Source organism: Populus trichocarpa, chromosome 2 (assembly GCF_000002775.5).
Source record: "Populus trichocarpa isolate Nisqually-1 chromosome 2, P.trichocarpa_v4.1, whole genome shotgun sequence".
Classification (NCBI taxonomy): Eukaryota; Viridiplantae; Streptophyta; class Magnoliopsida; order Malpighiales; family Salicaceae; genus Populus; species Populus trichocarpa.
The window spans coordinates 16,028,227-16,052,418 of record NC_037286.2 but is presented as its reverse complement, the minus strand read 5'-3'; the positions used below and the strand labels follow the sequence as shown (position 1 = coordinate 16,052,418).

At 32.0% G+C, this 24,192-nt stretch overlaps 2 protein-coding genes across 3 annotated transcripts; one reads left to right on the top strand and one right to left on the bottom strand.

The window, feature by feature from the left end:
• The first annotated feature begins 435 nt into the window (after nucleotides 1–435).
• On the top strand, nucleotides 436–7,416 carry LOC7460447 (FKBP12-interacting protein of 37 kDa). 2 transcript variants are annotated; one of them, XM_024594280.2, is made up of 14 exons: nucleotides 436–684; nucleotides 796–841; nucleotides 934–995; nucleotides 1,141–1,190; nucleotides 1,303–1,339; nucleotides 2,040–2,127; nucleotides 2,256–2,320; nucleotides 2,414–2,491; nucleotides 2,960–3,007; nucleotides 3,485–3,538; nucleotides 3,941–4,102; nucleotides 4,630–4,699; nucleotides 6,395–6,450; nucleotides 7,154–7,416. In XM_024594280.2, the coding sequence occupies exons 1-14, from the start codon at nucleotides 655–657 to the stop codon at nucleotides 7,310–7,312; spliced, it is 1,005 nt and encodes a 334-aa protein (XP_024450048.1). In that variant the 5' UTR covers nucleotides 436–654; the 3' UTR covers nucleotides 7,313–7,416. The 2 variants fall into 2 exon arrangements, with proteins under 2 accessions (XP_024450048.1, XP_024450047.1); XM_024594279.2 differs by having other exon boundaries at nucleotides 445–684; nucleotides 796–847.
• Nucleotides 7,417–16,064: 8,648 nt separating this feature from the next.
• On the bottom strand, nucleotides 16,065–20,810 carry LOC7480612 (uncharacterized). The gene is made up of 10 exons (XM_052450237.1): nucleotides 20,565–20,810; nucleotides 20,298–20,406; nucleotides 20,032–20,197; nucleotides 19,534–19,591; nucleotides 19,355–19,446; nucleotides 19,160–19,231; nucleotides 18,478–18,750; nucleotides 18,051–18,277; nucleotides 16,727–16,948; nucleotides 16,065–16,398 (listed from the first exon to the last, which is right to left on the bottom strand). The coding sequence occupies exons 1-10, from the start codon at nucleotides 20,657–20,659 to the stop codon at nucleotides 16,288–16,290; spliced, it is 1,425 nt and encodes a 474-aa protein (XP_052306197.1). The 5' UTR covers nucleotides 20,660–20,810; the 3' UTR covers nucleotides 16,065–16,287.
• Nucleotides 20,811–24,192: the final 3,382 nt, after the last annotated feature.

The following is a 24,192-nucleotide window of genomic DNA, read 5'->3' as shown; positions in this document are numbered from 1 at the left end:
GTTGATCATTTTATCACCAACCATCTTTTCAATGCCAAATGCATCCCAGCAAAAAAGATAACCTCATCCCTCCCCTACTGCCCTTGCAACTCTTTGTGCAAATGGTTAGTTTGCCATTACATTTCTCCAATCCATAGTGCTTTATGTCTAGGTAAAGAGTAACACCATTTTAGTATATTGTATAATACCAATAATCTATTATTTTCTAATAATATTATATATTTTAAAGTATTTTTATTAATACATTAATATCCGTATATGTTAAAATGAAATAATGTTTCACTACGATTCTCGTGTACTTCATTGTAAGTGATTTTTTCCCCATAATTAAATGAAAAAACACTATTCTTCATCTTTCTTTGATGGAAAGTGTTTTTCCCTAGCTATTGCAGTCAAATCCGAGAAAATCTGGAAAATGTTTTCCACCAACAACAAACAAGGCGTTAATTGACACCCAGAATTTTGTTTATTTTTAATCAACACCTTTAATTTTCTCAAATTGTCAATTAACTCCTTCTGCGATTTTTCAACTCTCCAATAAAGATTAAAGAAATTACGAAACTTGACACTATTTTTTCAAACACCACTGTCCGTCTGTCTGGCACGAGTCTCGACTCCCTCCCAAAAAACAAAGCATCTTAGGGTTTTTCTCCAATGGCATCGCACAACCATCTCGACGTCGATGTAAGTTCTCCTTCAATCCTACCTCTCACATAATTTCAACGTGTAAGACATGAATGCTTACGTACGTGTGTTAGGGTTTCTTTGACAATTTGATTCCGCACCGAATTCCAGGATGATGATTTTGGCGGTGATTTTCCCGGGAGCCACAATAGCAGACGTTCTGGTTTTTACTTGGTTAACTCCTTCTTTATTATCATCACCATTACATTCACGAAACAGCAATTCTTAATAATATGTTTAATCAATTAGGCAACAAGAGAAGCTTTGGAGATCTCGAGGATGACGAAGATGATATTTTTAGCTCCAAAAAGGTACCCTCTCTTTTTCACACACACACATATACTGGTATCAGCTACGAATTATGAAGTAGAACTTTTCTTTTTTTCCGTAGGTCGTAGGAGTTGCTGAAGTCTGTAAGTCTTAAAGGAATGAAAATCTTGTTTGTTGTCATTGCAGGGTAATTCCAAGGTAGAAGAAACTGCAATGATTTTGTCGCTTCGTGAGAGGTAAAGGAAGACGTACATAGAGCAACTTTTGTAAAAAGAGAAGACTAATGATGTTTATTGCTCGGTTATATTATTTTACAGTCTCATGTTCTCTTTCTGTTTTCTTATGCAGTCTTGAGACTTGTAAAAGTTCACTCGCAACATGCCAGGCATGTATCGTCCATCCCATTGTTTCTTATATGAATTATTGATTAGTAGAACTGTTCTTATAGTTTACTGCTTCGCGTATGAACTATACTTTTGAGGAGGAGACATTTTCGTTGTTGACGAAAGTTTAATTGGATGGCTGTCCATGAGGAAACATGAACAAGAAGAGTAGGAAGATTGTGAAGGAATAGAGTAAGACAGAGGAATGGAAAACTTGGTTTCTAAGTTGATAGCATAATTTTCATAGAACAGATGGTCCTTTCATTAATATCTTAGAACCTTGTTGTTCTTAATTAAATAAGGAAAATATAACGGAAATTCTTATGGATAAAGCTTATAATTGATCTCTAACAATGCAAATAATGTAAATTGGATATCTGGTGGGAGCACAGGCCTAGAATTTCAGGGTAGAAGTCTTTTTTCACGTGCTTTGGATAAAGTATTTTTATAGCTTCGTTATGATCACAGCTCTTCCTCTGAAATTTTTATTGATGGGTTCCCTTTATATTTGAGATGTTTTGAATAAATAAGAATATTTGTTTGTATATTTATTATAGGTTGAGGCTACTTGAACTGATTATGTTAAGTTTTACAGTGGCACTAAATCTGCATGTGACTTCTTAAATATTATAGCATTCTGTACACAGTGTGGATGTTTTTTCATCAGATCCACTAATTGAGTTGTAATAATGCTGGTTTCAGACAGAGCTTGAAGCTGCAAAATCTGAAATTCAGAAGTGGCGTTCTGCATTTGAGAATGAGTCCTCCATACCTGCTGGGGCATCTCTTGGTTAGCCTGTTATTAGAGTGTTTTACGTTGTGTTGTAACTTGACATGTGATGCTAGAACTAGTTCTGTTTGTGAACATCCTAAAAGCTGTCCCTTTTCTCAAAAATTACTTTCTATTATTTGTTGTAGAACCTAGACTAGTGATCAACTATCTTCAGACCCTGAAATCTTCTGAGGAGTTATTGAGAGAGCAGGTTAAGTGATTATATTAGACTGTTGGTTTCTTTAGCTTCTTTGGTGATTACCATACATGCAGGATTTCATCCATGTTTTCTTGTTATTATCAGTTAGAAAAGGCTAAGAAGAAGGAAGCTGCCTTTATTGTAACTTTTGCAAAACGGGAGCAGGAGATAGCAGAGCTAAAGGTGAGTCCCTCTCACACACAGTTTGCAGTTGAGGATGGAGAGGGTCTTTCACTTCTCTTCATTTTTTCCCTGTATACATTGAATGCTGGATCACATAATCGCTGCAACTGCTTAGGGAGCAATATCTATTAGACATATTGGAGGACTGATGTTACTAGGAAGGCATATCCTCAAATTGGCTTAGATGAAAAGAGCACAAGATTGTGTGTTTTCTGGAAACCAAAATTCCTGGTCACATGTAATTTGAAATGGTTTCCCATGGTTTACCTGAACATGTACATAAATGTACAAATGAGGAAATTTTGGGAGGAGAATGAAATAACCACATAATGTGGTTTTTGTAGTTGACTGTAGTGCTATCATTTGTGTATCCTGAATCTTACTTGGGGGAAGTTCAGTGCACCCTGATTGACTATATTGATTGGTGTCATATAATTGTCTAACGGCAAATTCGCTTTAAATTTGCAGTCTGCAGTCCGGGATCTGAAAGCTCAACTCAAGCCACCATCAATGCAGGTATCAACAAGTGCTTAAATTATGTCTTGAGGAACATGTGCCATCTTGGCATGCCTTGTTTATGAGGTTATAAAAATAGATATCAATTTAGCATGAAGAAAATTCTCTACGTCAGGGTGGGTTTTAGACAAGGATCTTATGTTTGCTGCTGTTCTTCCCTTCAATCTGCTTTTTTTCCCATACTTATATGCTGAATTCATTAAAGGCTATAAAGTTCTCATTGTTTCTAACAACATTCTGTCCTATACATTAAATGCCCGTCTTTTCAAGTTCCAGATGAATTATTGCTACTGTTTCCCTTGAGTTTCAAAGTGAAGCTGCATATTTGTGCTCTTATCTGATTTTAGGAAATTTCTATGACTTAGAATTTACATGGCCTGGTTGTAGAGTGTGTGATTGTTTCCCATTCTCTCTGACTATTCTTTATTGTTTCTTTCCCTTTTTTTCTCCTTTTCTTTTTGGCGATCAACCTGGTAGGCAAGGAGGTTACTGCTGGATCCAGCAATTCATGAGGAATTTACACGTTTGAAGGTTTGTGCTTAAACATTTTAGTGAAAGTAAAATTTAGCTCAAGTTGATGCATTACATGCACATACTGTTACCTTATAATCTAATTGGATTATCTTATTTTGAGACACATCGATTAGCAGAGGTATCAACTCAATTGTCCTTGTTAAAAATAGGATAAATCACATACCATGAGTTCATAAAGGTAAAATATTACATTAAATACTGGATAACTTCTCAGGTAAGGTCCTGTTAATTTTAATTTGGTCTGGGTGATCTGGGCTTCTGCATATTGAGAATTCCTTGCATTGAAGACTTCAGACTTGATACCATAAGTTGTTTTTGCAACTTCGTGCGTGATTATAAATGTTTGTTTGATGTTCTTAGATGATGGGTTTATGGTGGTTTCCTTAAATGCTCTAACAGAATTTGGTTGAGGAGAAGGACAAGAAGGTGAAGGAATTGCAGGATAATATTGCTGCTATGAATTTTACTCCACAAAGCAAGATGGGGAAGATGCTGATGGCAAAGTGTAGGACACTGCAAGAGGAAAATGAGGAGATTGGGAATCAAGCTGCAGAAGGAAAGGTACTGCTCTTGTTTTTTCTTTATTTTGCTTGTTTTTTTGCCCCCTCTGCTTGTGTACATTTTGTTCTTGCTCCCAGTTTGGTGTTTGGTTCTTTTTGGAAGGGAAGTGCTTTTCATGCTTGATGGTTATGATTTTCCTACTGCTAGAAAATTATAAATTGTACCTTTCTTTTCTCTATGTTTGGTTTGTGGAAATGGAAGGGGTTTGTTCTTTTGGGGAGATTGGGGGGAATGATGTAAAAGCTTTAGCAATATCTATCTGAATGTTTGAATTTTGTTTTTGAACATGATGAAATGGATGTGAAACCCATTGGCTGCTGAATATGACTAATAAATTGATCGTGTTCTTCACGAGAGACTCAAGAAATAAAAAATGTTGACATGATATTTGGATGTACTTGGAAAAGATTTTTGATGCCCTCTGTATGATATCAGTCAGAAAGTACAGCTCCTATGTTTCTGGAACTTGTTTATTTGTCATCTAGATTTTGCTAAAGCTTTGTTCCAAAAATGGTTGTTGGTTGCAGATACATGAATTAGCAATGAAACTTGCTTTGCAGAAATCGCAGAATGCAGAACTTAGAAGTCAATTTGAAGGTTTGTTATATTTTAATGCAACTGCCCCCTTTCTTTTCAATGCAGGTTTTGGTTTTTATGTCTTTCGTTATATACACTTGTAGGTTGTCATTGCTGCTTATACCATGTCTTGCTCACAGTTCATGTTTTTTGGGCTAATTGCACTTGGATGATGAACGATTGGCTTTTTTATGGGACACTGATTTATGCTCCTTTTCTTTTGTTAGCTGGTTAAGTAACGTATGTGCCATCTAACAGTAGTTTCTGTTGAGTCAAGGGTTCTCTGTCTCCTTGAATAAATTTTACCAGCTATTCTGTTTCCAATGCCCTTGCTGATGCCTTTTTCATATCATCCATGAATAATTGATGGAGTTCTCTCCTATTTGTCAACTTAATCAACACTTTTCTGTTTTTTCTCATTGATTTTACCATGTGTGCTGGTAGAAATTGTGGTCGGTACTTCCATGATTACTGGGATTCCAAAACTTAGTTGAAGGTTTTCTACTACAAATTTTCACCATGTCAAAACTGATCTTTAGTTAAATTAAAATTATATTCAAAGTCTTGGGAGATTTTTTAGCTACAACCCTTGATCCATTAAAAAATTGGCACTTTTGATTTTACTTTTTTTTTTTGTTTTTCTATTGAGCTGGATAAAAGCAGAGAAGTTGTAGCCATATCATAATAACTAAAAAAGGATATAAAAAATAATGGTATAGAATCTTTTGAGGCGAAGAAGCATTATGAGCAAACCAGGCTCATGATTTTTTCGTAGAATTTCTTTCTTTATTTTTTTAGATGTGATGATATGGGTTCATCCATTACTTAGCAGCAAAAGAATCTGTTCCAATTAACATCTGGCCATTCTTTTAATGGATAACGATTGTCACCTAAAAAAATGTTCAAGACTTATGATATCATATTGTAATTTAATTGAAGGCCATTGTTTACTTTGTCAAAGTGATAAACTAAATGTTGAAATCCTTATAATCATGGAAGTAAGAACTTCCAACTATTCTTTCTAAGGTGTGAAAGCGCATCTTAGAAATCTCCTTTTGCCATTTAATAGAACTTTTGATAAATCCTCTGCCATTTCGGCTGTTTATCAAATGTCCTTTGTGGACTTTTTTGAGAACCTTATCCTAGTAGAAGCGGGCATTTGAATGTTGGCTAGTTACCTTTGGAACAGAGGGTTTTGTTTCTCCCAAGCAAATTGGTAGTTTTATTAGGAGAGCAAGGATTTCTTAAGACTTCATTCTTTTGTTAATCCTTGCACTGATAGCATGAAAAACTAAAGCTTTCTGTATAAATGTCCATTCCCTAGACTATTTATTTCACCCAGTTTATTAATCAAATAAAAGCTCCCATCTTGCTTCAGTAGTGCGGTTGCCCTTTTTTGTGCTTGAACAGTGATTTGCCATTTTATACTGTAGCTATTACTATGGTTTTTGTTTTGCTCGAATTCGTTTCTATGATAGTCACAAAAAAGGCATCTAGATGTATGGTTTATTTACCAGTTTATTGAAATTAATCACTTAACTGCATGGTAGCTTTGTCATGCTTTTTGGTTGATGACAGGAAACTACCTAGACTGTAAAGATTACACTTTACCCACTATAATATTGTTTGCCTTTTCCATTGAAATGACAAATGGTTATACCTTGTATGTAAATCATTGGCTCTTACCATTTTGATTTTCTTGCACTGCTCATACAGGACTGTACGAACACATGGAGGGCCTGACAAATGATGTAGAGAAATCAAATGAAACGGTTATTATCTCAAACCTTTTCTTTTATTACTTGAAGTTACAGGCAGACACTGTAATTTAAGGTCTTAATAATCTAATCACCAAAACATGTTCACAATTGATTTCTTCAAGTATCTACTTTTTAGCAAAATCCTCATGTATATATTATTTATTATTCCGATGATGTTTGCAATAAAACATATTGAATTGAATTTAAACTGTTTCAGACAATGCTTGTATAAAGTAAATATAAACAATCTAATTTCCCTACTCTTTAATGATGATACCCATTATTGATATTAAATTAGGAATGTCTAGATTTTCTTTAAACCGTGGATGTACCACAACAAAGAACTTGATAATTTTGATTCTCAATTGTTTCATCTGCGGTCTTGTTGGCAAATCATGTTGGGAGAAACAGTTATTGTGGACGAGATATATCTCATGTCTCTGGCGTTATTTTTGACAATAGTTGTCCCATATTAGACACCGACTCCAGTTTTAGTTCTCAGTGGCTCATACGTATTCTGGGTTGGTTGAAATATTTTTTAATCACAGCTCTGTATCAGTTTATGTTCTGCCATCATGCAAAATGAACCACTATGAATTATATCATGTGAATGAAATATAGAATAAATGCATGAATCTGTAAATTAGCATCCAGTTTGTGTTCCTTTTGCGGATTATGTTTAAACAGAAGGATACATTCTTGTCTTCCATTGCAGGTACTTCTGTTGCAAGAAAAGCTAGAGGAGAAGGATCAGGAGCTTAAAAAGCTGAAGCTTCAAGTACCGCAGAAGACATTTGTGGAGGAAAAAACTGATCCGTGTCCAAATAAAACAGTCAGCGCTGATGAATTTAAGAAGGAAGCTGAGGTCAACTAGACTGGACAATTTGTAGAATATATCATTTTCATCCTCCATGGTTGTGCGCTGTACATTATAATATATTTGTTAACTATTCTTTTCAAATATTTCATTATTATGTTGGGAGGGTTTTGTGGTCTGCGTAGGGCAATGGAAGGTTTTCCTGTGTCCGGTGACCTCAAGTTCCTGGATGCCTAAATTTGCCCGTGCGTTTTTTTCTTATTTGATGGGAAGATATTGCCAGGACCGCTGGGTGAGCTCTGGTGTGGCTAGATGACAGATGAGAATTTAGCTCATGATCCGTGGACTAATGCGTGGATTGGAAAGTGGAAACTAGGTTTTGCAAAGCAGGTCCAAACTGTTTGGGTTGTTAAATCGTAGACCAGCATCACAGCGAATAACTTTCTACTCTCTAGAATGTCATTTATGTCATTGGCTGTGGTTTGCCTTAACTTAGGAATGGCTAGGTTGCCTATATATTTTTTTTTTAAATAAAAACCCTCGTATGAACAAAAAAGAAGTCTAAACATATGGGTTCAAAGATAACCCAACCTGAGTGATTAGAAATACTATGGTTTTTTTTTTAAAAGAAATTAGATGATTTTTTTATAAAAAAAATAGTTGGTGATATTTGATTAACTCAATGAAATTATGTTAATTTTATATAAAGCAATAAAATAACTAGAATATGCAGATTTATGCTCCCATTTGCCCCCGCTAGAAAAGAAAAAATAACTCACTTGTATTAAAGGCGCTACATAGAATGTTTTCTTTCGAGCCGGCATTCTTTTGAAATATATTATGAATGTTAATTCAAAATAATTCAAACGTTGAAATACTAATTCAAAATAAGTTGAATCTTAAAGGATAAATTGAAAAAAGTCTGCAAATAATTATAAAAAACTCAACATTGAAATGATGAGTTATATATATATATATATAACTCATCATTTCAATGTTGAGTTTTTTATAATTATTTGCAGATTTTTTTCAATTTATCCTTTAAGATTCAACTTATTTTGAATATATATATATATATATATATATATATATATATATATATAATTGTTAATTTGGTTTTACACATATATATTAGGTTGTTTATTTTGTTATAACTATTTTTTTTTTAGAAAAACTAAAAATACATTTTAATTAGCAATGAAAATATCTAATAAAATAAAATGAAAAAAAAATTCTTTTAGACCTCTTTGTCCTTCAACATTCTCGATTTTTTTTATATGCCATTTTTTTTATCTTGATGAAAATGTCCCTTGAATTATCACAAGAAAAATTAAATTTGAAGAAAATAAAAAAATAAAAAACTTGAAAAACCTATAAAATAATTAAAAAGAAGAAGTCAAAGTATTAAAAAAAAAGAAAAAAAAAGAAAAAGGAATAAACCGTGAAGAAAAACAATTAGCCAAATGTTAAAACTTAAAATTGAAACTGCGCATGGACTCCAAAACCCGCCCCCTTGACCACCATGCTACTAATATTTATTGATCATTTACGCTCAAAATTTTTCTTTATTCAAAACCTTTGTGTGTTTTTTTTATAAAAAAAATAAACGACACTTCATCTGTTATTATCTAAAATCTGACTATTATTATGATGACCGGAAAATCAAGAAATTTTTTTTTTGAATTCAAACCTATTTTTTCCTGAAAAAACATAAAAAAAACACTTAGAAACCTGAATAAACTTATTTGTAACCGAAAAGAACTCAAAATTAATATCAAAATAAAAACTCAACCCAATTTTTTAAAATGTTTTGAAGCAAGATCTATTTGTTTAGGCATGATAATGACCAAATAATACCTCAATAATACTCCTCATATTAAAAAGAACCATTTAATATTAAGATCGATCTTTTTTCATGGTTGAAATCAATTTTAATCAATGCAATTCTCTCTCTATCACCATTTTTTAGAGAGTCTCTTTTATTCGGGATAGAAAAATAAAATAAAAACTTTTGGACCAAATGAACCTTTCTTCCAAATTCAGACTGGATATTATTTTTTTTATTTTATTTTGGTCCTCATTTATTGAGTTTTTCTAATCCTTAAAAAAACTAACAAGTTGGTCGATGCGATTGAAAAAAAAAGTTTTGAGGATGAAAAAAACAAGGTGCTTCAATGATTTTCCTAAGCATTTCAATATATTTTATAATGTTTTGAAATGTTAAAGTAATATATTAAGGATGTGTTTGGTATTGCGGTTGCTGTTGTGGTTGTGATTTGAAAAAAATTATTTTATAAAAAGTACTTTTAGTTGAGGTTGGTTTGGAAAAATATATGTTTGGTTAAAACTGTGGTTGAAATTGAGGTTGAACAAAAAGTAGTTTAATGTATTTGGTTAAAAAAATGCTTTTCAAATTGAGGTTATAAAATAATTAAAAAATATTTTTAATTTAAATATTGAAGATTTAACTACTATTATTACATCATGAAATAAATAATATTGATATCAAATATTTTTTTATTATTCCATTAAACTATATGCAATGTCATCACATACAAAATCTATCCAACAATAACTATATTTTTCATGGTTTCTTAAGCATGCAACAACAAAAATTGAATTTTTTGTTACGTCATCAAGCGATATCCTTCTAATTTTTTGAATAAAACACAATTAAAATAAAAATAAAAACTGAATTTTTTTAACTGGGTCGGACCCGGCAAGAACATAATTGGAATTGCGATCAAATTGAGATTACAATACGATTAAATTTAATTCACCTTAAACTATTTTTTTTAACAAACAAAAAAAAATATTGTTCATGTTCACGTGAATAGTGCGAGTGAAATCAATTAATTACACTGGTTTTTTAGGGGAAAAAAAACTAAACTTTTCATGTGAACAGTGCGAGTGAATTAATTCACTTGCAATGTTTTTTAAATTTTTTTTTTTAAAAAAAAAACTACTGTTCACGTTAGGGAACAGTGCTGCAGTGGAGCCATGCTCCACTGTTGGTGTTAATGTCTAGACGAGAAGCAGCAAAATGCTGCTTCTCAAAAACCTGTGGCACACCATAGTTATAAGTGGATCCCATAAAAAAAAACTGCTGTTTTAATCTTACCAAAAACTAAAAATTGTGGCTGTAGGTGAACCTTACTCACAGCCACAATAACAAACACTCACTAAGTAGGGGTAGGGGTGATATTTTTATTCGGTTTGATTTTTACAAATAAAAATAACCAACATCGAAATAAAAAAAACAATCAAAACCGAACCGAAACCGGTTCCAACCGATTAGTTTTGGTTCGGTTCGGTTTTTTATGTCAAAAAAAAATCTATATTGTTTTTTTGGCTTTCTGGACTGAAAAAGAGTGCTTAAATGGATTGCTCTATTATCCTTTCTTTACGCAACCTAGGGCTTTCACCCACCCGAACAAAGTCGAACCTTCACTGCCTTTCCTCGGCTCACTTCACTTGCTTGACACGCCTTTATCTCTACCCACTTTTTTGAATCCTAACTGTGACCAGCCATGACAAGGCTGAATGGATTAGAATGGGGCGGCTTGCTCTGACCAAGACTCCACTTTTTGCTCTGTCCACGGAACGTATGAATTTCCTGGAATGTAAATAAATCAGAAGAGCTGGCTGGTGCTAAGGCTTTTAGGTGTTGTTGGGAAGCCTAGGATGCTAGATCTAGTGTGGAAATTGAAGAATGAAGATTGAAAAATGGGGGGGGGGGTGTTGCTGGGAAGCCTGGGATGCTAGATCTTGAGTGGAAATTGAAGAATGAAGATTGGAAGATTAGAAGATGAAGATTGGAAGATGGGGGACGTCTGATTGTCTGTGTGACTGTGAATTAAAAGGGCAAGGGGAGGGTGCGGTCGTGCGGGTGTACGACTCCTAGGGTTACTGCTTTGCAAAAGTTTTTTTTTCTATTTATAGTACTTTTGTTATCTGAACCGAACCGATTTAATTTGGTTGGGGTTTAATTGATTTCAACATTACAAAATCAAAACCGAACCGAACTGGAAGTGTTTCTAAATATTCTAATCGTTTTGATCAGTTTTTTTTTTTAATTCGGTTTTTTTGATTAATTTTTTATCGGTTTAATCAGTTTAATCAGTATACCGGTTTTTTTTGCTCACCCTCTAATATTAAGGATGATTTCAAGCTTTGCATTATTCTCGCCCATTATAATTATAATTATAAACTAACTAAAAGACTCTTTCTAAATGTTTGGTTGTTTATATAAATAGTGAAGTATGTGGTTTTGTTTTTCATTTTCAAACTTTTTTTCTTGTATTTTTACAGCCTACTTAGATGAAATTAAATTTAAAATTATAGCAAACATACCAAATTAAAAAGGCAGAGGATTGACAAGAAGAATACAAATAAAAGGCATGATCAATCCTAAATTTGTGACAATTTATATTTTAATATAGCTCATTTTGTTTATTTTTCAGTTTATGAGTTTTATAAAAGCAAGAGAAACTCATTGAAAAATAACAAAATAAAAAGAGGTGATGTTTGTCATGATTTTGACAATAAATTTCATTCAACAAAAAGAGTTTAATAATAGTTGTGTTTTACCTTCATCTTACTTGGAAAGGTAGATCGGGCTCGAGAGAGAATCCTTTTTTCCAATTTGATTGTGTTTTTTGATCAATTTATGAGTGTTTTGAGTTGAGAGATTTGTTAATTGAGATTTCTACAGTATTTTATGTCAAAATAGGTTAAAAATAGAATTTTAAATCCTAAAACACCTCAACCTGATTTTCCAGTTATTCCTAAGTGGTCAGAATGTGGGTTGGGAAACAACATGCCATCTGCATTAATTTTCTTAAAAAAAAAAAGGTGGACTACATGTTGTTCGATCCTTATTTCATAAAAATATGAGCCCAGGCATGTGGGCCTTAGTTCACAGGCCCATGCGCCTAGACTTATCTATTTGACCAAATGTGTAGCCCTGACCTGCTAGGCCGAGCAACACCTAGCTTATCTTTTCATTTTTTTTTTATTGTTTTTGGCAACAAAAAAAATTTGATCAATACCCTCCTCTTGTATAGATGTTTTAGTTTATATTCATTTTTTTATTTCAATTTAAAGTAATACTATCTTTATCTAATTTTTCAAATTGTTTTGCTCCCTTTTTTAAAATAATAGTTATTTTTTTTACTGATTTTATATTTTTATAATATCTCAAAGAGATTATTATTATTTATATTTTTTTATTTATATTTGATATAAATAAATTGTATTGGTATGGTGTATTAAAAAAAAACATCATTTGTTCTTGATGAGAAAAAATAACCTTTTAATTAGGGGTATTAAAAAAAATAACTCATTTGTAATATTTGTATTATCTGACCCGACCCAATTCGTCAAAGTCAGATAATATGAATTTTATACATGATAATGAGTAAAAAAACCTAACAAATGGATATCATGGGTCAACATTTTTGAAACCCGGTCAACTGGACCCAACCCGTATAACCCAATGTAAGTAACTCGAGTTCTTGGTGTAAATAATATTTTTCCTTCTCTCTCTCTCTTTTTTTACTTCTCTTGCCTTCACACTCACAATCACCTCTAACTCTCGTAATCTCTTTCCTGTCTCTCTATTCCTTATTTTCACAAAAATTATAGTTGTTTTTTTTTTAGTTTGATTTGATGAAGTAATAATATATTTTACAATTTCATTTTTTTTTGTTTGATAACCAAGAGACCATGAGAAAAAACAAATAAAAATTTCAAGAATCCATATTGAACTTTTTTTTAGTTTGATTTGATGAAGTAATAATATATTTTACAATTTTTTTTTTTGTTTGATAACCAAGAGATCATGAGAAAAAACAAATAAAAATTTCAAGAATCCATATTGAACTTTTATTTTCTTAGTCAAGTTACAAACAAAAAAGCACTTTATAGTCTCTTCCTCATGGTATGTCTTTGTATCATGTTGCATTCTATTTTTTTGATAAAATATTTGACTGTGATTTTTATTTTTTTTATTTACATAGAAATTATGATAGTTTTTATTTTATCCCTAATATATGCATTTTAAAGAGTCTTATCTAGTTTCAACAGTTGCAACCTGAAATTTTTTTAGAATTGTTGAAGAATAAGAGAATTAATATACCCAACTAACGAATATCTATAATATCCACAAAAAATCTAGTCCAACCCTGACATATCCAACCTGCTCGATTTCAAAATAAAATAAAATAAAATAGGTCGAGTTTATATTTTATCAAATATCATAAGTTAGGTTGTATACAATCACGAGTCAAAACCCAATTCATTATATCCACAAATACCCCAACTCTTATTAAGATAAAAGAAAAGGCATAAATTTAAAAGAAAAATGGGTGTTAAATAATTGCATATTCATCTAAATAGCATTAACAACTCTTTCACAAATTTGTATTTCTCAATAAAATGCATTCATAATATTGATATAATTTCTTACTATATTAAAAACCAACTTGAGATTATACCCACATCATAGCACAAGTTTTAAAACAGAAAATAACTTATGGGATGGCTACTTTTTTATGAAAAATTGATTGCTTGGCCTATATGTTTTGTACTCAAACTCCTATATATAATTCAAAGTAATTAAATAGGGTTTGTAAGAAGTTATTTTGTTATGAGGACTAAATTGTATGTTATCATCTTAAAACAAGGGTTAAAAACTTCCAAAGAAAGACCTATTTTAAATAAAATTAAGATACAGAGATTCTAATTTCTCTATCATTTCATTTCAAATAATGTCAGTTTGCTTGCTACTAAGATCAATTTTTTGGAAGAGTACACGATGTTCTAAGAGATCCATTCATCAAATCCGCAGACCCTCCGTTAGGAGGATCAATCCTAGTCGTGGGGCCATGGACTCAAGTGAGTTGCTCAAGGCAGCACGCACACGCGCGCGCATATATATATTGGACAAAGTTTATAGAGTGAGGACGGGATATAGTTTACTACTACAATAAAATTATCTTTATACCTTTTGATTTTAAAAAAAGAAATCCATGGTATTGGGGACATATTAGTCTTCTTAAATGGCTAATAGGTCATTAAAAGATTGTTAGATGGTATATTTGTATTTTTCAAAAAAAAAAATTGTACAATTACTTATTTACTCCAAAGTAAAAAAAAAGTTAGGCATGTTAATCAAGGGTATGTTTGGCTTTTCACTTATGATAATATAGTAAAAAGATGTATTTACCCTTAAAAGGGACAAAAAATAAGGCTTACATCTAAGGGGTATTATTGTCCTTTCACATATGGTTGTTTTCTGTGATTTTCAGAGACGTGAGGTGTTTTGGTATTTTTATATTGGATAATTAACTTTTTAATCAAAAAAGTTGTTGGCGCATAAATGGCATCCATGCCCTGTGGGTTGTGCATGAGACGTCATTCAGTAGCCAAACATGCATTTCCACCGTGTCTTTGGAAGCACCACCATTTTCTTTTCCTATTGGTGTGACACGTGGTTGGGGATGTGATGGGCAGTTTGTCACCATTTATTGTTTCCCCCCATTATTTTCTCTCTTTTATAGAGAAAGTACACATTTGTTCTTTTTTGCATTTTAATTTTAGTCCTTATGTTTTTTATTTTTTATTTTCGCCCTTGGTCTTTTAAATTTTTTTTTTTGTTTTCAATTTAGTCCTCAAGTTACAATTCGTCACATATTATTTTTTACAATGCAGTCTTTATTCTTTTGATTTATGATTTTTTTCTTGGCTCTTTTGTTATAGTTTTATTGGCTTTCAATCAAAGTTTATGTTGTTTTATTTTGTATAATTTAGCCCTCATTCTTTTGATTTTTTTTTAAAGTTTTTTTCTTTTCAATTTAACCCTCCAATTGAATTTTTTTTATGCCCTCTAATTTATTTTTTATTTTAATTCTCACCCTTATTCTTTTAATTATAATTTTTTGTTTTGGATTCTTTTGTGATTGATTTTTTTTTCCGGTTTCATCTTTCAGTACTTGATTTATTAAGGATCAGGCTTCACTATTTTTCTATTTGTGGTGCTTCCGATCTAATGACACGGGTCACCGGTTTAAAAAGTTAATGCGGTTCAACATCCTTGCTCTTTTTTTTTCTCATTTTCTTTTATGATCTTATCATTCTACATTATTTTTTTAAAAAATATATAGTTTTGTAATTATCTTCAATATTTTTTTGGTTGGTTTATCTCAATCTCATAACTTATACCCCAAAATAATTGTTTAAAAATAAGGTTTCGCAAACCTTTTTCTTAATAGAGATTTTTTAAAAAAATTATTTCATTTGTAATTAATTCTTGAAGATTTTGTTTTTATATGAATTTTATTTTTAAAAAAGATATTTATTTTGAAATAATATTTCTAACATGTTCAACCTTATATAATTTTTTTTGTTTTAATTTATTTTAATTAATCAATTTTATATATGTTTCTATTTTTTTATATCTTTTATTAATTGTATTAAACAAATTTAATGGATACAACAAGGTAAACATCTCATTTTACACGATCAAATATCTTAATATACATTCATCTCTTATTTTTTTCAATTTCTCTTTTAGTTATTGTTTTTTTTTTTTCAAAATTTTCTAAAAATGTTAGTGAAAAAAAATCAACAAAAAAAAAAAACCAATCCTTTTATATCTATATCATCCAATGAAACAAAATCCATTCAATTAAAGAATCAAAATCACGAAGAAAGAAGAAAAAAAGTGAGGAGATGATTATCGATTTATTTAATTAGATACTTGCATAAACTTTTTAATTTATTTTTAAAAATTTTTATATAAAAATCATATTGAAATAGCTAGGATACCTATTTTTTTTTTTAAATAAAATTTACAAATCACATTGAATCACATGTCAAATAACTAGTATATATATATATACAGAGACTGGCAGCCATTTTGGACTTTAAAATTGAAGCATCGACACGTACCAGGAGACTACACTCCACCCAGTGTTTTAAAAAAAAAACCTATATCCGCAGGCAAAAACTCGAAGTTAGTGTCCTAGATATTAAGGGAGCTTCATTCTTCCCTGAGGCCACCCCAATCCAGCGTTGCCCATGTTTCCAACTGCTTTTATCGGTTCAACCAGGCCCTTTGTGGTGTTGCCTAAAGCCTCTCCCTGCACAATTTATAAACAGGAAATGGTAGCTCAAGGAAACCATGTAATGGGTCTAAGTTTAACCTTGGCCATCAGATATATGAGGCCAATTTCGTCTGTACAATTCATGATCAAATGAGATGATTTACTGAATTGGAAACTTCTCTATGAAAAGGATATTTACTACTTTTGAAAGGTCGATACAGTCTCATAAATGACTACCGACAATTTAAGTTTCAAGGGGTATGTTTTTTTTTTTTTTTTTGCTTAGTGAATTAAATTCTTTGTTTCAAAGATAGCCTAAACAAATTGTGGCTAAGTTATCCAATGTTTGTGGGAGATGACATACCTCCTTCCAGCCCATGTTTTCCAGAATTTTCCTGGCATAACTACCAGCTCCAAATGACATGCTCAAGGCTTCAGCAGCAGCTTCCTCTGTAGAAGTAGAAACTGCAGATGAAGAGCCACCCACATCACCAAATAAAGAACTCTTTTGTCCAGGGCCCACACCAAAACCACCATGCAAGTTTCTTCTCTCAGCAGCTCTATCCCTGTATGCGTGGCTTGCTTGCTGAGAATGCAACAGAAGGCATATCACAAGTTAAAGAAGCAAGAAGCATGATAAAGCGACCAAATTGATTATATACAAAAAAAATAATGGTTGTACATGATTTAGACAAACTTTAAAGCAATATATTTACTGAAATGTGTCAACTTCCTCCTTTTTTTTTTTTTTTTTTTTGATAGGGCAGTGTCATTTTCTCACAAACTGATGCACCATCCAGCATGAAAAGCAAGAAAATTATACATTGGCAAGATTTCAACCGTTCTAGGTACAGGTTAACAGACCAAATGACCAAAATCTACCATATGAAGGCTGACAGGGTCGACCAAATGTTGAAGTTTTGGCACTAAAGCACAATACTTCTAGTAACATATTATAGACCAAAATTGCCAAATTCCAGCTGATTCATGGCAGACAAAATTTGGTGATATGTAGTTTAAAAATAATAAAATATTAGACCTGGCAAGGTCTCTATAACCATCTATGCCAGTAGGTTACAAGTATAACTAAGATTCTAGCATTCTAAGTCAACTAACAACGAGAAATATGGCCAATGTGAAAGGAAATTTGATCAATGACCTATGCCCAGGATATGGCCTAAACAGGGCAATCAAAAAATACAATATCCTAACAATCATCTAGAAGCACAAGCATATGAAAGGCCTTTATTTGAAAAAACAAAAATGCATGGAACAACTAACATGTTAATCTATCAGCAGTCAGGTGTTATGGTTATCTGTAAGCATCTAGTTGCTGTTAGCAGGTCTACAGGTGTCATGGTATTACCCAGAATCATCTTTTGCTAAATGGCAATAGCTATTAGATGCAATTAAGTCTCTCAAGGACCGCTCTGGGTATTATTGCAGATATTCTTCGTAAATTGGGAATACACAAGACTATACTGGGATTAATCTCTACTTCTTGTAATGGAAAAGGGCCTTCAAAATATTTCCATGTTATTCACTATTATATTTATTTATTTATTTTAAGGTGATTCTCCTTAAATTGAACTGGCTTTATCCACCAGTTATTCTATGTTGCGTTATTTTTTAAAATTGGTTTCAAGTTATTTGATATTGATTTCAAGTTTCTCTGTTGCAGAAGTTACCATTTTGGATGCAGAGAGTTGATTGGATAACACAGTCGTGCACTTGCTATCAGCATCTCCATCAGCTGATCTTGATTCACCTTTTCCACTGGATTTTATTAGGGGGCTATCTTGCATGGTAATAGATAATTCAGGGAAATCCCAGCCTTTTGTTGGATTGGAAGAATCATAAGTTGACATGGAAGCCAAATATCTTGTGCTAGGACTATGCAACTTATAAACTTGTCCTGAAGAGAAATTTAAACAGCTTCATAAATTTGCAACCTTTCATAGTAAATGCACCACATCATACAGTGTTTCAATTTCTAGATATTAACATTACTTTTAACTTCCCCTGCAACCAAAATTAGAAAGTGAACTAACATCAAAGTGGCACAGAAAACACAAAAACTGTCATGTTATCTACTAAATGAGGCAAAATCCGAACCTGTTCTAACTCGTACCAGGTCAAGGTGTACTTCACATATTGGAGCAGTTCTAAAGCGAATACAGCTAGAAGGCATAGAAGGATGAGACTTTGCAGATCGCTTCACCAGCTGCCCAGCCAACCTAGCCTCCTGACCTTTTCCAACCTTTCGAGAACACTTGACCATTTCCCAGTCCCATAAATCGACGGCATGAAAATCTGGCACTGGCTCTTCCCTGGAATGGACTACTTGACCGTACTGAGCTCGCCAGTTTTCTTCATCCCTTGAGGCATCTGTATAAGGGAAAAAAGGGCCATAAGATCAAAGTGGAAAACAGGGTCTGCTTCAACCAAAGTCTGTAATTGCTGAATCACCATAAGAAAATTGAACTCTGAGGATCAAAGTGGAAAACAGGGTTCGCACTTTCATGTATTGCTTTTGAGGGGAAACATGCGGTTCATGATGGTATCCTAATAGTACTTGTTAGGGGGGAAACATGCGGTTCATGATGGTATCCTAATAGTACTTGTTAAATGTATCTATTAACCATTTCTGTAAACTGACCTGGAAGCAGTTTTGAATCCAAGCATAAAAAAGCAATTAAAGAAACCAAAAGGAGAAAGATCGAAAAAAACAGAGAACAAACAACTTTTATGTCTAAGCAGTCAATGACAGGCAATGATTCAGCTATGACACTTTTACCTGGGTCAGCTAAGCCATGGTGGCCTTCTGTGATTGGATCACCTTCTTCTGGCTTGCAATTATCATTATTGACTGCAAATCATCCATGTAGGACCATTTAAATTATTGCCAAAGCACAGCAAACTGACGCGCAAAATCTTCCACGCTTTTTTTTTCAAAATACTTTGTGACAGTCAGATGAAGAAGCTGTCTCACCATCCATTTTCAAAGCTATCACAGGATCATCAGAGGCATCAATCGCTCGGTTAGAACCAGACAAAAAAATGTTGATAAGTGTTTCTTCCAACCTGGATCATGTAAGTAACATTGTTAGAAGGTGCATAATAACTTGAAAATCAGGTGCATAGCATGAGGTCTTGTATTCCAGAACATACCACTCCGATGGTGCAGGCGGATTTTCAGGTTCTTGAATGCTGCTGCACTCAGTGTATCCTGTAGATAAGAGACCCGGTGAATTGAGAAAAATGAAAAACAATAACTCACTGCACACTGCACTGAAGAAATAGGAATGACAAATAAGTTAAATGGGAAGAAGTTTGAACCAGACTTATCAACCACATCATCGAAGTTTTGCAGAGAGATGTTCAATGTCTCATCAGATAAAACATAAAAATTATTTATACACATTTAATGAGGAAAACATGACACGGGCCAAGCAAAGAAAGTTTAACTCCTATTTACAAATTAACACACACTCTCTCCCATTAATCATCTATCCATCAAACAAAGTCAGCTGCAAGCCAATACATCTATGCAGGATGCAACAAGCATTTTATAATCCTGTCATCTAGCAATACTGGGTAAAAGCTAAGTAGCAATCTTGTCAATAACTCATTTCTTCAGTAAAAACAGCACCATCCCGAGTGGCTCACCTAGATTGCTTTCATCGACAACAACTCCACGATGTTGGAAAGATTCAGAATCATTTGCTGGTGGAAATGAATAGAGATTTTCATAAACATTGCCTTCAACATGCGTAAACGACTCATCTTGAAGGGGATTATCAACAAAAGTTTCCCTTTCACATTCATTATTAACCTGAAAGCAAAATGTCATAGCCAAAACACGAGAAATAATAATCGAGAAAACAGAATCCTTGGCATTGAAAACAACCAACTGAACCAAGAAAAATTGCTACCTTGTCACTACATTCTAAAAGCACATAACTTCCATTCTCGAACTTGTAATAAAGCCCATCTCTACTGCTGTAGAACCAGCCAGCACTTGGGTCATGGTAAAATCCACTACTGCATCAATTTAAGACAAAAGGAAACAAAAGGTTATCATATTTATACCGAAGAAAACGTTGTCAGCAACAAAAACCCAGAACCAAAAGTGGAAGAATTCCCAGATAAAATTATGCATTAATTAGATTACGTGAGAGAACAATAATTGATAAAGCAACCTGGCATGGAAATAGAGTTGAGTGGTTTGATCCCAATCAAAAGCGAAATCGTCTCTTTGTGTCTCTTGAGAATCTGGTTCCGTGTCTCCCGCCATTTCTTCGTCGGGAGTTGAGTTGGGCACCGCACCTTCCGCTATTTCTTCGTCGGAGTGTCTCTACCTATCATAGATTGAAGCCCGTCGTAATATAAATTACCATCTGTACAACAAGTTGTCCATTCCGAATCTCAGCCCAGCCACGGTCGTGTTTGGTTTTTATAGTGGAGGATACTTTTAAATTAAAAAATGCATATAATGTTTTTTTTTATATATATATATTTCTATATTTCAAAATAAATATTAATATTTTTTCAGATAAAAAATATTTTTTAAAGCATTAAAAAAAAACATGTTGCTATAAATAACAAGTGGGTCTTTTTTTTATATATAATTTGTTTTCAAACTCAAGTCTTGAGTATAGTTATCAAATCCGGTCTGATAGTTGACCCGACCAAGAGGTTGGGTTTTATGAGTCAACTCGGGTCAACCTGAAAAAATTAAAAAAAATATTTAAAATTTTAATATTTCATATAAAAAAATTAAGAAAAAATCCATGTGAATATAGGTTATACATGTTGTAAATAATGAAGTTTAAGAGAATATTTAAAAATGTTTTTTGTCCCACATTGAAAAGATACTATGTTATTCTTTTAAGTTGAAGTATTTAAACAAAAATTTTGTTTATCTCACATTGAAAAAATATAACTTTTTTCTTGTGAATATAGATTATATATACTAAAGGGTTTCAAATCTCACATTTAAAAAATACCTTATTTCTTATGAACATAGAGTTTATATATTAAAATGCTTCAAATCTCACATTGAAAAGATATTATGTTATTCTTTTAAATTGAAGTATTTAAACCAAAATATTTTTTATCCCACATTGAAAAAACATAACTTTTTTCTTGTGAACATAGAATATATAAACGAAAAGGCTTTAAATCCTACATTGAAAAATAATTTTTTTCTTAGGAACATAGATTATATATACTAAAGAGTTTCAAATCTCACATCGCAAAAACATAACTTTTTTTCTTGTGAACATAGAGTATATATACGAAAAAACTTCAAATCCCACATTGAAAAAATAAGTTTTTTCTTGGGAACATAGAATATATATATTAAAGGGCTTCAAATCCCACATTGAAAAGATATGATGTTATCCTTTTAAGTTGAAGTATTTAAACCAAAAAGTTTTTTATCCCACATTGAAGAAATATAATTTTTTTCTTGTGAACATAGAGTATATATACGAAAGGGTTTCAAATCCTATATTGTAAAAATAACTTTTTTCTTGGGAACATAGAGTATATATACTAAAGGGTTTCAAATTCCACATTGAAAAATCATAACTTTTTTCTTGTTAACATAAAGTATATATATGAAAGGGTTTCAAATTCCACATTGAAAAAATAGCTTTTTTCTTGGGAACATAGAGTATATATACCAAAAGGTTTCAAATCCCACATTGAAAAAATAAAACATTTTCCTAATATTTATATAGTGAACTTTAAAAAATGTTAATAACTAACTAAAAAAATAAGAAAAAACAGGGGTATAGGAGAAAAATCACATTTGAAAAAAAAAACAAAAACACTGGGTCTCGTCCGGGTTCGCCCGGGTCATGGGTCGACCCGCTGGGTTGATAGGGTTTTGCCGAGTTGTTGCACCGGCCGGTCTTTTAACAAACCCAGATCGGTCCAGCCACCGGGTCGACCCGCCGGGCTAGTCCGGGTTTAAAAACTGTGGTCTTGAGTTGAAATTTGTCTTTTACAAAAATATTTCTTTTGAGAATTGGAAAGATTGTTACTAGAAGAGTGCTTTAAAAAAATGTTGGATTGTTTTTTTTAATTATAATTTATATGATGTTTGCTATGTGTCCAATAAGATTAATAGTGGACACCTTTTTTTTTGTCAAAACAGAAAAATAATAGGTATCAGGAAAGTATTTCACACCAATAAAAAATTATAAAACAACATATCTTATTTTAATAAAAAAATATTTTATTTTCAATAACAAAAAATCTTAATCAAGAAACTTTATTTGGCTTGGGTTTCGAATTGAATCGAGCTTGATCTATTATGACCCATTTAAAATCTGATTTGACATAAAAAATATAAAATTTTATATTTAAATAACTTGTTTTTTATTTTAGAGTTTTTTTCTATCCAATTATACGACAGTAAAAGTTGACATCCATAAGAAAGCCATAAAAAAATTGAAGAAAAAAAAAGCTATTGTGAGGGGCTAAAAAAGGTGATAGCTAATATTATAAAAATAATGCTATAATTTTTTCTTGAAAATAAACAAAAAAATCAAATGGTATTTAATTAAACAACACCAAAAAAATGTAGCAATTGAATAGCTTTATTTTTTAAAAAGAAAAAAAATCATGAATGGTTATCCAAAATAAGCACTCGCTAATATAATAATAAAAAAAGGATATGATCTCATAAAGATTTGCATAATGTTTTTGCAAAAATATTTTTTAAAAAATTCCTCGATTGATCCCAAGAAGGTTCAAATGAATCCAAATCAACAAAAAAGTTATCCTTGAGTCATGATACCAAGGAAAGTTTTAATCTTACAATCAATAAATGTTGGAAAATCATGTAGCCAGGTAAGTCATTTCTAAATCTTGAGGTAGGTTACCTATTTAAATGACCAAATTTCAATATTTTTACACTGGGTAAGTCACCCATAAGAATAAGACCATCTTAAGTAGGTCATTCATAAAAATGAGACTACTTGGGTAAGTCACCAATTACAACGAGATCATCTTGGGTCCTACCCATTATAATGAGACCATCATATGATTTTCAAGAGTGCAAATCCCTTCGTTGAACTTAAAGGTGTCAAATCCCTCTTCTAAAATTTAAGGGTGTCAAGTCTCTTTTTTCCTAACTACGTGATTTTTGAAGGTGTTAGATCCCTTTCATTTCAAAATGAAATATTTGAGGTAGAAGATATCTCTTTTAGAATTTAAGGGTATCAGAATTCTTTCATTTCAAAATGAAATCTTTGAGGGTGTTTGATCCTTTTTTTAGAATTTAAAGGTGTTAGGTCTTTTTCCTTCCAACTACATGATTTTTTAGGGTGTTGTATCCTTTCTTTGAACTTAAAGGTGTAAGATCCCTTATATTTCAAAATGAAATCTTTGAGAGTGTCAGATCCCTCGTATAGAATTTAAGGGTGTCAGATCCCTTTCCTTCCAACTATATGATTGCTTTTCTGGAATTTAAGAGTGTCAGATCCCCTTTCCTTCCAACTATGTGATTGTCGAGGATGTTAAATCTATCTATTGAACTTTAAGGTGTTAGATTCTTTTTGTTTCTAACATCATTTTTTTCCCTTACAATCTTACTACACAAAGCTTTTTACAGGACTTTATAACGTAAGCATTGTAAATAATGGGTAGCTATCATAACCCGAAAACTGACCCCTCCCATTATAATATATATTTTGAAAATTAGAAAGATAAAAAAATATACCTTTTTAATTAATTTTAATCATTTTTTTCTATTTTCTTTATTTTATTTAATTTTAATGTGTCAAAAAATCTTTAAAATTATAAAAAAATGCAAAA